Here is a 13,432-nt window from a genome sequence, read left to right as displayed (position 1 = left end):
TACGTTGTCGCCCAGGTACACACCGGGCTCTTGTCTCGGCGAAAACTTGATCCGTTTCTGCGCTGGTGGCAGGAGATCACCACCATAGGTAGTTAACACCCTAGCGAATAAATATAAACCAGCCAGAACATAGTTCGAGCGCACATACCTACTCCAGAGCCAATTGAAACCGAAACCAACACCCACCTTAGAGCGCGATTTGATGTGCCAGGCTGATCGACACCCGAATCCTCATTCGAGCTGAAATCCGATCTCTAAAGCCGCATTCCGACTCTTTGCTGCTGCTCTCATCGTTAAAATCCACAGTAGAAGGTGAAGATATGCGAGCCGAGATGAGGCGGATTTCTTATCGCGCTCGCACGAGTATGACACCATGTTTGTTTACATTTGAAACCACTGCCCGTCAGAATAAAATATCTGACGCGTTGCCACCTGGCGATAAAAAAAGAAACTTCACAAAAGAGAAAACTCCAGTTTTCAAACTATCTCCTAGATGTCGCTAGGTGTTCCATCGAGCGAAAATTTGTATTCTGCAGGCTCGCGAAACCATCGATCATATGTGATCGATGGCCTATGGAGCGGTCCCGAAAGAGTTAAGGTGTTTTAACTTATGCCCTTTTGTTTGGAATAAAGAAAATATGCTTGACAAAAATCAATTGTCTGTCCCCTTAATGTTCGGGCTGCTGGTACCTGCAAACAAAAGCTTTTTTAACCATGCCTGCTTTTATTATAGTTTTGTCTGTGCTTAATTAAGATTATTTTTAACCATGGTTGGGTCAGAACTAGACATGTACGGATAAATATATCTGACTTGAAGCGAAGTTGAAGTGAATAAATTTGAACAGTCGCACAAACTGTAGTAATCTGCAGCAGCCGTTAATGCTGCAATGAGAATCAAATGGCCAGCTATTGTCATATGTGCAAGGGCCAATTTTAATAGTTAATGCCGAACACTTGGAGGACACTTGGAAAGTTTCAATTACTAACACTCCGATCAAAGTGAATATCAAGTAATGTAGTTATTTGATCAGATATTAAAAAAAACTATTAGCACGTGCCTTATTTGGACACTGAGTGGAAGAAGCTGTGGGCAATGCCACATTTGGAGGGAGTGGCTATACACACTGATGTGTGCTGTATTGTAAGTGATTTTCTTGTAAACCCGTCTTTCCGCATCTGTTCTGGACGTGGCTTTTTCATACAGCCTTAGTGTTTGTTGCGTTAAACACACTAGAGTCCATAATGTGTCAAGTTAATCCACCAGATTACAATCTAGAATGCCGAAGGTAGCTTCAGTATTCTTTTGGCTGATTTATGCACCTTTTTTTTTTCCTTATTAATGAGGAAAGGGCTTTGTCTTCTTCCAAGCATTGCCGATAACCCAAGGCTCCATGCTTCCACTAATTAGGAACTTTGTGGGTTAAACCACATAGTGCAGACACTAGTACTAGTTAGACAAGTTCACCAGTGTTTGTTTAATAGCACATACTGTGCAGAGATGCCTGTACGAGAGGTGCACTTCGTGACAGATGTGTAATTTTTGTATTTCCACCAGGGTTTGATCAAAAGAACTATATTTTGGAGTGGTTTGACTGTAAAAACGAGTGCTTCGTCGACTCTGTAGCTGCGTTTACAGACCACCAGCTTACGAACACTGCAGCTTATAATTAGATCAACAGGGGGCTTATGAAGGTATCCCCTGGAGGCTTTTTTTGCAAACTCCCACTCAAGTGTTTTTCTCTCTTCCCACTGCAGGTTCTTTCTTACCTTCTCGACTGGTACGAGCAGCTAAGCAAGTAAGTGCTAAGCCTTTTCAAAAAATACACCGTATTTGATTGCATAGTAGACAGTGTACTCCTTGCATTGCTCCTAGAGGTATAATTACAGCATGTGCATTGTTTGTACTTCTAGCGAGCAAAGGGGCCATGTTCCAAATGAGCCTCAGAAATTAACCTTCCACTTTCTGCGTTGCAGTGAGCAGACCAAGCGTTCTCTCTTGGAACTCCTGGGGAGCGTCGCTGAACAGCTCGTGAGCTCTGGGAAGGTAAGGCAGCCTCCACCGTTTGCGCGTGTGATTTGAAAATTGCAGGCAGCTGAGGACGATGGAACTACAATTGCACAGGTCCTTTTAGCTGAAAGTTTCATGCAAGTTTTGTTTGTTTTTTTCGTAGACAAAAGGGCCTGATCTGGTAATGTGAGAGGCACCCTTGCCCAATTGACAGTGTTCCATTCTGCTTCATCAATTTGGTTTGGCTGACATATCACTTCTGAGAGATTAAAAGACAGAAAAAAATTGGCTCCAATTTATGCTGTGAAGGTGGTTGAACTGCGAAGCAGTAAACGACACCGACAACGATTACCCATGCAGCGTCACTTTAATTCACACACTGGGCTCTGCAAAGAGTGAAACCAGAGACTCTGCCAGCCGTTACCTGGGATTCGCGGAGGTGGTGTCCCGAACGCAGCAGCTTTTGCAGAAAGAGAACGGAGATGAGCGTGTTTTAAAGGGTGAGGAGGAGGGCGGCACGCGCAGCTATGGTGTCGTCGCTCACTGCATCCCCCTCACTCTTGTTTCATGTGTAGCCTCCAAAAAGCACCCTCCCCCTTTTCAGACGCTGAATCGAAACCACTGTCTGTCTCCTCGTCTCCACGTATAGGCGTAGCTTAGTCGGCAAGATGACGGGCTCTCGCTCCGCTTCTGTTCAGGCCCAGGTTCGATCCCTAGTGTGCCAGTAGTTGGTTTGTGTAGCCAATAGCCAGTAGTAGCCTGGGATGTTTGTTTTAGCCAGTAGTAGCCTGGGAGTTTTCTGCTGACGCGGACCCGAAAATTTTCTTGGCTGGTTAGAGGTATACTGCTTTGCCGTAGAAAGATATGTAGGAAAACAAGAGGATGTGGGCCTGTGGTTTCAGATTCTGATCTGGGCTGTGGGTTCTAGAACTGCGGGTCTACGGGCTGTGATAGGTAATCTACAAGGTTATGGCGAAAACATAAAAGAAAGAAACACTGCTCGAATTAAAATTTCAACAAATGCACCACAACCTGACGGTTGTTTAGTCACTCAGCATTTTACAGATTCGACTCCAGGCTGGCCATTTTCGTGCTGAAGCTTACCCAATCCTCTTTTGAGTGCAGTTAAAAGCCCAAGCCAGTCGCTTGAGAGAAAATACACTTCAGTGAGGAAATCAAGGATTTCGGAGTTTTGAGGGTGTGCTGTCTTTTTGGGAGACGAGGGGGCAAAAAAAAGGCACTGAGTGGAGAGAGCGGGCTCCAGCTGGTCTCTTCCCAACCAATACCCGACACTGTCCCCACTGCTGTTCTTTGTGCCGCAGCCCGACCTGTGGAGGCACCCCATCCTCCTCCGCTGGGCCCAGCTGCTGCTGGAGTTGTCCGAGCCCAACGAGGACCTGACCAGGCGCATCGCGGCTAGCAGCGCCCTCTCCATCCTCTCGCCGGTGCTCATCTCGGCCCACCAGTCCGGTGAGATGCTGTGGTGTGCCAGCCTCAACACTCTCCCACAAAGTTGCTGTGTCCTCCTCCTGTGTTTCAAATCGGGAGCGCTGCGAACTGGGCACACAAAGCCTTGTTGCGAACAACAATAGAGGCTGATCATTATCATGGCCTGTTTGGGTCCACTGCGGGACGAAGCCCTCTCTCATTGACCCCCAACCGCTCCTGTCCTGCACTGCCTAAGTCCATTCTTTGCCTCCGAATGGGCACTCTAAAAAAGAGTGCGAGAATAATAATGAACAATTTTGATCGAATGGAAAAGAAAATGTTAATTTTTGGTGCAGGTGCTAGCATGTGGCTTCTTTTTGGTGTTTTTGCATACTAAGGGGGCTGTTTTCAACATAACAGGGGAATAGAGAAATTGTGGCCGGAAGTCTTCTGATCAATTCTTTTTGGGATGCAAAAATCTCTTTTGAGATTTTTGGGATGCTTCTTGTGTCAAGTTTGTCACATCACGAGAGCCAATCAGGAAAGGCTTCTGGCCACAACTTCCCCATTTCCCCCAGTTCTGTTGGAAATAGCCCCCTGAGCACTAAGCAAGGCCCTGCTGTGCGTACTATGTACTGCTTGCTGTCAAAGCTACACAGCTAAATGTAATCGTAGCCACTGCTGCAATTCACAGCAATGCTTTATTGCAACAACACTTGTTTTTTCCTCTCGCAGGCGGAACAATCGTGTCCTGCTGGTGGGCGCTTGTCAACTTCCTCCAGGACGACGAGGCAAACATCAGGGACAATGCAACCAAGACTGTCATCAAGCTGATCACTCTCCTGGGTGAGGACAGGGAGCAAAGTAATCTAGCACGCAGTGCAGTAACGGTAGAGCTAGGGTGCGTTAAAAATTACCACATTGTGGTCTTCTAAGCCAACCAAATTCTCACCCAAGCATAGTGCCCCAAAATTTGTGATGCAGGACCGTGTAGTGATTTAACAAAACCAGCTTAGTGCTCCAAAGTGAAAATATCCCACTGTCTGGAAAAAAAAGAAGAGTGGCGCTAAAGGACATCCCTGGGGAATGCCGGAATGACAAAATGTTGGACTGTATTTTCTTTTTTTTTTAATTCATGAAACAGGCCAATTTGGGGTGAAAGCAAACAGGGCTTGCATGTATTTCTCTCCTCATTCCAAAGTTGCAGCATCTGAACGCTTGGTCTCGTGCGTTTCATATGTGTACCGAGTCCCTCTTATGTCCGTTTACCGCAGGCGACCCAGACTTCCCGCTGTCGCTCTTTGCGGAGAAGACGCCCATACACCTGGCCGTGTGCCTCTTTGCGCACATCTGCGAGGCCCCCCTGGCCCTGCCCAGCTTCGTCAGCTGGATGCTGGCCAGCCACACACCGCCTGTGGACGTTGAGGTCGGTTTCACACACCGTGTGCGCTTAGTGACCTCTCCTGTTTCACTGCCTGATGTGCCTTCTAATGGGGTGTGAACCCGAGTGGGCAGAGTTTGGTGGGGCGTATTTGGTCAGCAAGGCTGTTGTTGCAAGGTCAAGGTGTTTTGCCGAAAGTCTTGAATATTTGCATACCCTTGCAATTGAGTTCTGGTTGTAGCTTTTGTGGGGGTGGCAGCAGGTTGCTTTTTTTTTTTTTTAACTATTTCAAATATTTGAACTGAATCATTTTTCGCTGCGTATTCTCCTCGAATACAAAATTGATTCTCTTCGAATGGTCTAGTACTGCTAGCCATTTCGTGGATTAAGGGGGGACTCTGGTCGTAAAGCAACTTTAATTTTCAAGTAAACTTTGTTTACTTCAAGTAATCTTGCTGCTTTTTTCCCACTAATTTCAAATATGCCATTATTTCTTCAGTTGGTCAATTAGTTCCCAAGATAATTATAGATAATTAGCCGTTTTTGGTCAAACAATAGACGAAACAGTGCTGGTCATAAAACTGTAATCTTAAATTTTTCAATACTATGAACCCTGGTGAATGCAATAATCGAAGCAGTTTTTTGATGCACCACTTGGAACTAATTTTACAGCTCATTAAGCTTTGGTGGCACCAGTGGCAAGGAACCATCTTGAGTGCCTTTGTTCAAACACTGAAGTTTAATGAGCTGTAAAATTAGTTCCAAGTGATGCATCAAACAACTGCCTCTCTCATTGCACTCACCAGGGTTCATAGTATTGGAAAATATAAAGATTACAGTTCTGTGACTAGCACTGTTTTGTCTATTGTTCCTCCAGAAATGGCTAATTATCTCTAATTATCTTGGGGACTAATTGACTGACTCAGTATATAATGGCACGTTTGAAATCAGTGGGAAAAAAGCAGCAAGACTGGCAAGTTATGCAGACTTTACTTAGAAATGAAAAGGAGCTGCTTTAAAAGCAGTGTCCCTTAAGCCCTTTGTTAGGCTCATGGGTGCAGATTTCTTTAGTTTACTCTCACTGTTTGGGAGAAGGACTTGACTGTGTGCCAGCACTACCGGTCAGGGTGGCCCCTCCAGGTGATGATCATCGTGCCACTGAAGCCGCCTTTCGTCAGACTTCGTCTGGACGATAAAGAGCCTCAAACATTGACTGAGCGTATTTCACGTTGCCGGTGAATCTTGGTGCCCCGACCTTGAGTCCTATGCTGGGCACTGTAAACGCCGGCACACATCGCACTACGGGCTGTGACGTTGCGAGTGCTGCCCACTCGCTGCCCCGGGCTGCCTCGAGACTGGTTGGCAGGCTGGGCTCGGAGACGTCTCAGCGACAGCTCGGCATTGAGCACTTGCGACTTCTTCACAAGGCTCTGTGATGGCATTCTTTAGTAATCTGATGGAGGGGCACACCCAATGCGGAACGGAGTGGTGTTGGCACATCAGCATGTCCTCATGCCGTGCGGAGTCCAATTGTCCGACTTGGCATACAGTCTAGTCTACTTATAACAATATCCAAGTGCCAAGGAAATTCCATCGTTATAACCGATAATTGTTATGAGCGGGTTGCAAAACAAAAATTGCACCCATCTCCCCGCGAGGGGAACCCTGTGTAGATGCGACGCATCGTGGGGTTCACTTGGTGTTTCCGTTGGATTGATTCTGAAATCGCGTGAAGCGTGTCGGGAACGCGTATGATTATTATGTTTTATGATTATTATTATGTTTTATTGGCCAATCTTGGTCAATCTGTCTAAGTGGTATGCTTGGGGCTTCGCTGCCGCAACGACCTTTACTCCATCATTGTTGCTGTAAGTGGGAGCTTCTTTTTTTTTATTGCAAGTGTTAATCATTGCCCCATCATGCGTTGTATCAGTAAGTAGCATCTTGACGTAGTTTGAATGAGTCAAGGATATAAGGCGCGTTCGTAGCCTTTGATTCTGTCTCGGTTTGGTGGCGCAGTGGGAAGAGCACCATGTACCTCGCGTTCCGCCCACAGGGTCGTGGGATCGAAACCGGGCGCCGCTAACTACTATTTTTTTTTTTTGTGTAGGGGGAGGGGTGTGGACGGACAATGCCGTATGGAGGGACAAGGCGAGTGAATGAGATGCAGTCGCATCTAAAAGACGAAACAGAGCTCAAATCATTTTATTCACTGCAAACAAGGTCATGCTGCTAATTTGCAGAAGAGAAGCCATAGTCGGTCATAGAAGCCATAGCCATGGTGGGTTTGCTGCACGTGAAGCTGGCGCGCATCTTTTCCACGAGAATATCTATAAGTGCTTCCCCTGGCTGAGCGAAAGGGGCGAAAGGTCCTTGGCGGAAATGAAATCCCTGAGTGACTGTATTATGGGTTGGGCCTCCTGCGAAGACTCTACCCGAGTAGGTTGTGCAACCGCGGCATCAGAGTCGTCACTGTCACCGCTGTCCCCCGCACGTAACCGTGCAACGATCGCCTCTTCAGTGAGGCACTCAGACGTTTCCAAGACATCGTCTCTGACGTCTTTTCCGCGGAAAAAATGGAGGCAGTTGAATGGGTACCCAGGCAAAATTAAAGCGGTGGGCGCGTAGTGGGTGTGGGGACGATGCCAAAGCGACGGCACCAGGAGGGATGTTTGGAAGGAAAACTGTTCTCCTCCTCCCCTCGTTTCCTCGCAAGCAGCACAGTCGACTAGTTTCCCGAGGGGTGGAAGGGATGCAAGGTGCATCGCTACTATCGTTGCATTGAATCCGATTGAATCCAGTTACAGTGTGCAGCAAAAATGTGAGCTTGCATTTTTGGTGCATGCGGTAACCATATTCAATCGTCATATCCGGTATATTTTACCATAGAAAGCGTACTAAAGTGGACGGTGCCATAGTTGTTCATTGTTATATCCAGTGTATTGTTATAAACGGTATCGTTATAAGTGGACTCGACTGTAATTGCAAAAACTGGTAGTTCCAAGTGCAGTGGCGAGCTTTTGTCTAGCTTAGGGTAGCAACCTCACAAGCAAGACTCGCAATACTTAATTTACACAGAATATTTCTAAACCACGCTGCAAGGCATTTGTAACTGTGATATAAGAACGTTTAACACAGCAATGACAAGGACAGTTAACGTGCCAGACGAAATAAACTAGGCTTGACAAGCTTAACAAGATGTCATCTTGTCATCATCATCCCCTCCCCTTTTTTTTTCTTCCCTCGCAGAATGACGAGCAGCCGTTCGAGAAGGGCGAGTTGAACACCTTTGCCGAAGAAGTGTCCCTCACCGACATGTGTGGCGACCTGCTGTCCTACGTGGCGAAAAAGCTAAACGGCCAGGCCGCGTTTGCGTCGACCGACTTCTTCGGTCTCGTCTTCGACGAGGAGCCGACCGAGCTGGTCACCTTGAGCCTCGACGACTTGTATCAGTACTGCGTCCGCAACATTCAACAAGACGCCTCCGAGGCGTTCAGCAGCAAGACGGCGCTGCTTCTCAACCGACACGCCGACGCCATCTTGATCCGCGTCTACCAGAACGTCAGGGTCGCCTCCTCGCTGAAGGGCTACGTGAGCCAGGAGTGCATCGCTAAAAGTCTGCCCGCGCTGTCGGGCGTCAGGAAAGCACTGAAGAAGTGCGGCAGTCGGACGGTATTCATAAACAAGATGGTGAAACACCTGCAATCTTTACTACAATCGGGAGGCGACTAGGACGCGCGGAATTTCTGCCCTAAGCGGTCGACCATTGACGTTTATTTTCTTAGCGGTTTGAAAAACTCGGACGACCCCTCGCTTTGGTGGTACGCGGTTGGATGATGATTGCCTGAAGTGTATGAGTGCGGGGTAGTTTGTTTGTGTCACTCGACTATCTCCCTCCTGTTCTCTACGTTTGAAGGAGTGATATCCATGTGATAACGAAAGGCACGGGTTGTGCCCTCTCCCCCATGGCTTGTTGAGGTTGTACACCAAAGGGTTGCGTACTCACTTTGCTCAACACTGGGGGCAAATTTTACACTCAAATGTGGATTCGCGTAATTGTTCTTTCCCTGTGTGTGTGTAATGAACATGTTATGTTCTCCGCCCCCCTTCCTTTTTTTAAAGTTTCCAAAGTGTGCCCATTGGAGCAGCGGCTGTGTGATTTCGTGTGGTTTATTTATTGCCCACCAAACTTCAAAATTCGCTGAGCACTGTACTGCGACTTGTGAATCCTAAACTATGCCGATTGGTCAGCTATGCTCCAGTTGCATTCCTTTTAAATGTTTCCCACTTTAGTGTCACTCTGTGCTTAATGGGGCACGCGGGTCTTTGATCAGAAACGTTATTTTTACAGTAATGATGATAAAAATTGGGGGACGTATGTGGTTTTTCATTCTTATTGTAGATATAAAACTTGTTTTTGTTTAAAACGACTATATTCAAATTCATTCAAATTTTTATATTTCGATTGTTTGACAGCTTCTGTAAAAAAACTGCTGCAATGATGCATCTGAACAAGGTACCAGTGAACTGGGCACAAATCAAGGAGTGCAAAAAGACTGACTTTGTAACTCTATATTGGTCTGTAGCAGAAGTTACGACCGTTTGAAGTTTGGGCTTAGAAGGTGGGACCCAGAAAAACTGGTTTTGTCTTCCAAGCCCAAACTTCAAATGGTCGTAACTTCTGCTACAGACCAGATAGAATGATAGTGTTAGTCTTCTTGCACTCCTTGATTTGTGCCCAGTTCACTGGTACCTTGTTCAGATGCATCATTCCAGCAGTTTTTTTACAGAAGCTGTCAAACAATCTAAATATAAAAATTCGATTAAATTTGAATATAGCCGTTTTAAACAAAAACAAGTTTTATATCTACAATAAGAATGAAAAACCACATACGTCCCTCAATTTTTATCATCATAACTGTAAAAATACAGTTTTTGATCAAATACCCATGTGCCCCCTTAATGAAAATTTATTGGGAATTAGGAACGCGTTTTTTTTTAATCATTCTACAGTGTTTAAAAGGTGGCACAATTTGACACTCAACCATTCTCTCCGTCATCTCATCTAGCGTGATCTCTTAGAAAATGCAAGAGTATTTGTTGTCTCTTTTGCAGACATGACCTTGCAGGACGTTTTAAAGACACTTTGGGACAGGCATTGCTTGGATGTTGCGCCTTTAGACACCTTGGGGTTTTGAACTGTTGACCTGTTCCTACGTTTGTGGGGTTGGCTGTGTTCGAGTGTTTTCTTAAAACAAGAACTGTGTACATGTGTGTCAGTTTAGATGCACGTTCGCTGTGAAATACATAAACTTTTAGAAAAACAAGAACGAAGCTTCCGAGTGTGTGCTTCCTGTGGAGTGCTTCACGCGTATCATTCACAACTGAAGTGGCCGCAACACCAAATTGCTGCATTTTGTGTCAGCATAAGCAGGTTAGACAGCAAGCGAAACTTTAACTATTGAAGTTTAATCTGCAGGCATTGGTTTTAAATTGCACACTCTACTAACTGTGGAAGAAAACTTGGAGTTGAACGAGAGAGATATTCTAGCTTTATTTCTAAACAAACAAAGCACTGCTTGTCATGGAAAAGAAGCTGAGAGATGAAAGAGCTGGCAAAAGGTTTTATCTTTCAGTTAAAGTGAAACACTTGCCACCTTTGTGCACCTTTAAATAACACATTATGGGTGACAGCCTGATTCTTAGAAATGGTTGTCTCATGTCTAATGCGACGTTGGCTCGCCGTGGTATTCTAGTGAAATGTGCTTAGGGCCATGCAGACAAAATACAAATTTGTTCTATTAAAAAAATTTCGTGTTTTATAGTGCCCCCAGAGCTTGTCCGGAAGCAAATGATGTTTCATTCACTGATAAAATAATCAATTTAGGTTAAAATTTTGACTGTCCTGCGAAATCGTGTGTGTTTGTGACGTCTGCAATGACGTCACAGGAACCACTCTGCAGCAGATTGCGGAGCCTTGTTTACCTTTAGTCAACCTAGGTGGCGCCACCATACCGCAAAGGGCCGTTTTCTGCCTTTGCTTTGTTTTTGGCCATATTTGTACCTGGCTTGTTTTGTTGAGGTAGAAAATCGTTGCGTGAAACACAGTGTTCGCTCGACAAATATGGTCGCATAATACACAGTCGCTTCCGTCAATTGGCCAGTGTCGTCTGAGACAACCCCAAAAGCCCCACAGTCCTGTGCAGCTAAAACAAGCACAGTGTGTGCAGTACCAACAGCAGTGCGCATCGGTACTTCTATGTTTACATCTGCTACCTGATTTGGTTCCTTCCTACCGAGAATCCCCATCGTCCATTTCGCTCTGCATACCCCAGGTGGCGCCGCCATTCCAAGATGAGCTTGCACTGGATTGCACGTTCAAGTCGGCTGCCATTTTCCCATAGGTGAAAATCGTGTTTATTTATTTTCAGGATAAACAGGTAAGTGCCGTCGTTGTTCCCGGTGTCAAACAAAATAGACCAGAAGATGCGTCCTTCATGTGAAGTTTGTGCGCAAAACGAGCAGTGGTTCTCTCAGGAAAAATTTTTAAAGTGTTCCAATTATTGTCGTATGAGCCTGCACATACGCGGGCCCTCCACTGTAGCTTCGGCACATAAAACATCCAAAATCTGAATTTTGCTCTGTGCACACGGTTTGGGTGGTTAGTCTTTTGCACAGCTTTGTCGCGCTGAGCGGGCAACACAACATGCATATATTCCGGAGAGACAGAGAGAGAAACTTTTATTCTATTCAGCCGCTTGTGGAACATGCATATATTGCGGATAGACATTGCAGATTTTAAATGCCTGCGTTGTAGCTCAGTTTTAAAATACCCACATTATTTCCAGCGTCACCTGTTTCACTGTGCCTATTTTGTTGACTTTTTCAGTTACTGACGCCGCAGTCATTCTATGCATCGCTCCAAACCATTAGTCTGACGACTCACGAGGGTGTTCACATACACTGTGGCCCCATCAAGTTTCACCGTGTTGCACGTTTCTCTGAAAAGAAGATTGGGACCCTCAGTGCTGCTCTAAGAAATAGGACAGATTGCAACACTTTCTAGCACTTGCGTGCTCAAAACATGATGCAGGAGAAGCAAACACCCTTGACCGAGTGTGCACAGCTGATAAAAGGTGTTTTCAGCGAAAATAAAGCGTATCAGGCAGCAAGCTGAGCGCACAGTATCGTTGCAGAGTCTGCCTTCCTGCGAAGGGGGGCTAACAACGGCAACAGTACCAAGACTACGGTGATTTGAGGGCCAGGCTCTATAGGCCTTATGCAAATTCCGCATCTCTGTCTCGGCCACCGCGAGCACGGCCGCGATAGAAGGGTTGAACCGGAAAGCAGAAAAGCTAACTGCAGAGAGTGCAAGGCGTTCTGGCGTTTTCTGCCGTTCAAAATGCCTACATGCCGTTGTGTGCCATGCTGCACACAAAGTGGGACACCAGGATGTTCTAGGAAGAAAGGATAGAACTCTAGAAGTCAAAGTATTTTAGGGGCAAAGCCCCTTATGGGCTGGGGCTGCTGGCGTCTCCTGTCGCCGTCGTCTCATGTAGTCACGGCACTAAAACATCGGGAAACTCATTTACGCCTCGCGCTAGAATGTAATGAATACGTACTATAAAAACACCAGGACACTCGTTTACGCCTCGTGCTAGAGAGCTCCGTGCTTCAAAGATGAGACTTTTACAGCAAAGGTGTCTACCTCCACCCCCCAACGGTTTCATCTCTGTTGGCAAAAACGCCAAGGCGCCACGAATGCACTTACACACTGCATGCTTTGCCCCTCCCCAGGTTTCACGTTAGTGGAGATGGCCCGGAATTTTTTTATTATGCCTTTTCAGGTGCCGCAACGACCGTGGATGTTGCTACTTTCTCTTGTATGCGTGTCGCGTGCGCTGTTTTATTGTTTTATTTTTTATGTTTTGTTTTTGTTCATGTAGCAATGACAAGAAGAAATTATATCACTGTGATACGAAAGTGTTACCAAAAAACTGCCTGGTCGTCTCAAATCTGCCAGTTACTTCGCGCTAATGCAGCGGTTGTTGCGGGCTACTACTACGTGGTGATCGGTGCGAACGAGATTGAGGCTGTGGGACAATTCAAAGCAAATACGAAACATTTGGTTAGCATTAGTTTTTGCTCATTCGGTGTTTGAAAATTTCAAAGCGAAGCTTTCTATGTCTCACTGATGGCGTATGTCTTGTCGAAAACGCAATGCAGGAAAACTAACTTTCCCTGACGATGATGATTATCGTGCGTGAATGAAGTGAAAGAAAAATGCATCCTGCGATCAGAATCGAACCTGTGTTTTTCGCCTTACGAAGCAGATGTCTGTCCGGTTGTGCCATTCCGGAACAGTCAAAGAAGTTTGGATTTGGAGAGACTTGGAGATTTGGAGATTTGGATTAGGATTTGGATTTGTGTAATCTTGCATAGACGTGCAAGATTGTACATAGAAATCATGCACCCCTCAGTCTAACAATGACGATACTTGAACGCAAAGCTTCCTTGGCGAAAGATCAAAGTCAAGGCTGCTGTGGTCAACAGTTCAATCTGCATCCGAGTCAAAGTCAAAGCTCAACGAGTCCAAGTCCACTCTTGGAAAACAA

The 13,432-nt window shown here is 45.9% G+C and overlaps 1 protein-coding gene across 1 annotated transcript in view; it reads left to right on the top strand.

Annotated features, from left to right (window-relative positions):
* The window catches only part of Thada (Thyroid adenoma-associated protein homolog), a 58,404-nt gene extending 48,257 nt beyond the window's left edge, over positions 1-10,147 (top strand). Inside the window, exons 34-39 of the mRNA XM_077674114.1 lie at positions 1,756-1,796; positions 1,975-2,044; positions 3,331-3,478; positions 4,172-4,282; positions 4,711-4,862; positions 8,067-10,147. Of these exons, the coding sequence (XP_077530240.1) occupies positions 1,756-1,796; positions 1,975-2,044; positions 3,331-3,478; positions 4,172-4,282; positions 4,711-4,862; positions 8,067-8,549 (1,005 nt within the window). The 3' untranslated portion in view covers positions 8,550-10,147. The remainder of the gene's footprint in view (positions 1-1,755; positions 1,797-1,974; positions 2,045-3,330; positions 3,479-4,171; positions 4,283-4,710; positions 4,863-8,066) is intronic.
* Positions 10,148-13,432: the final 3,285 nt, after the last annotated feature.

Source organism: Haemaphysalis longicornis, unplaced genomic scaffold, assembly GCF_048455015.1.
Source record: "Haemaphysalis longicornis isolate Haplotype H1 unplaced genomic scaffold, Haemaphysalis longicornis Haplotype H1 scaffold_6, whole genome shotgun sequence".
Taxonomy (NCBI): Eukaryota; Metazoa; Arthropoda; class Arachnida; order Ixodida; family Ixodidae; genus Haemaphysalis; species Haemaphysalis longicornis.
The sequence above is the reverse complement of the archived record's forward strand: the minus strand, read 5'-3'. Positions and strand labels throughout refer to the sequence as shown.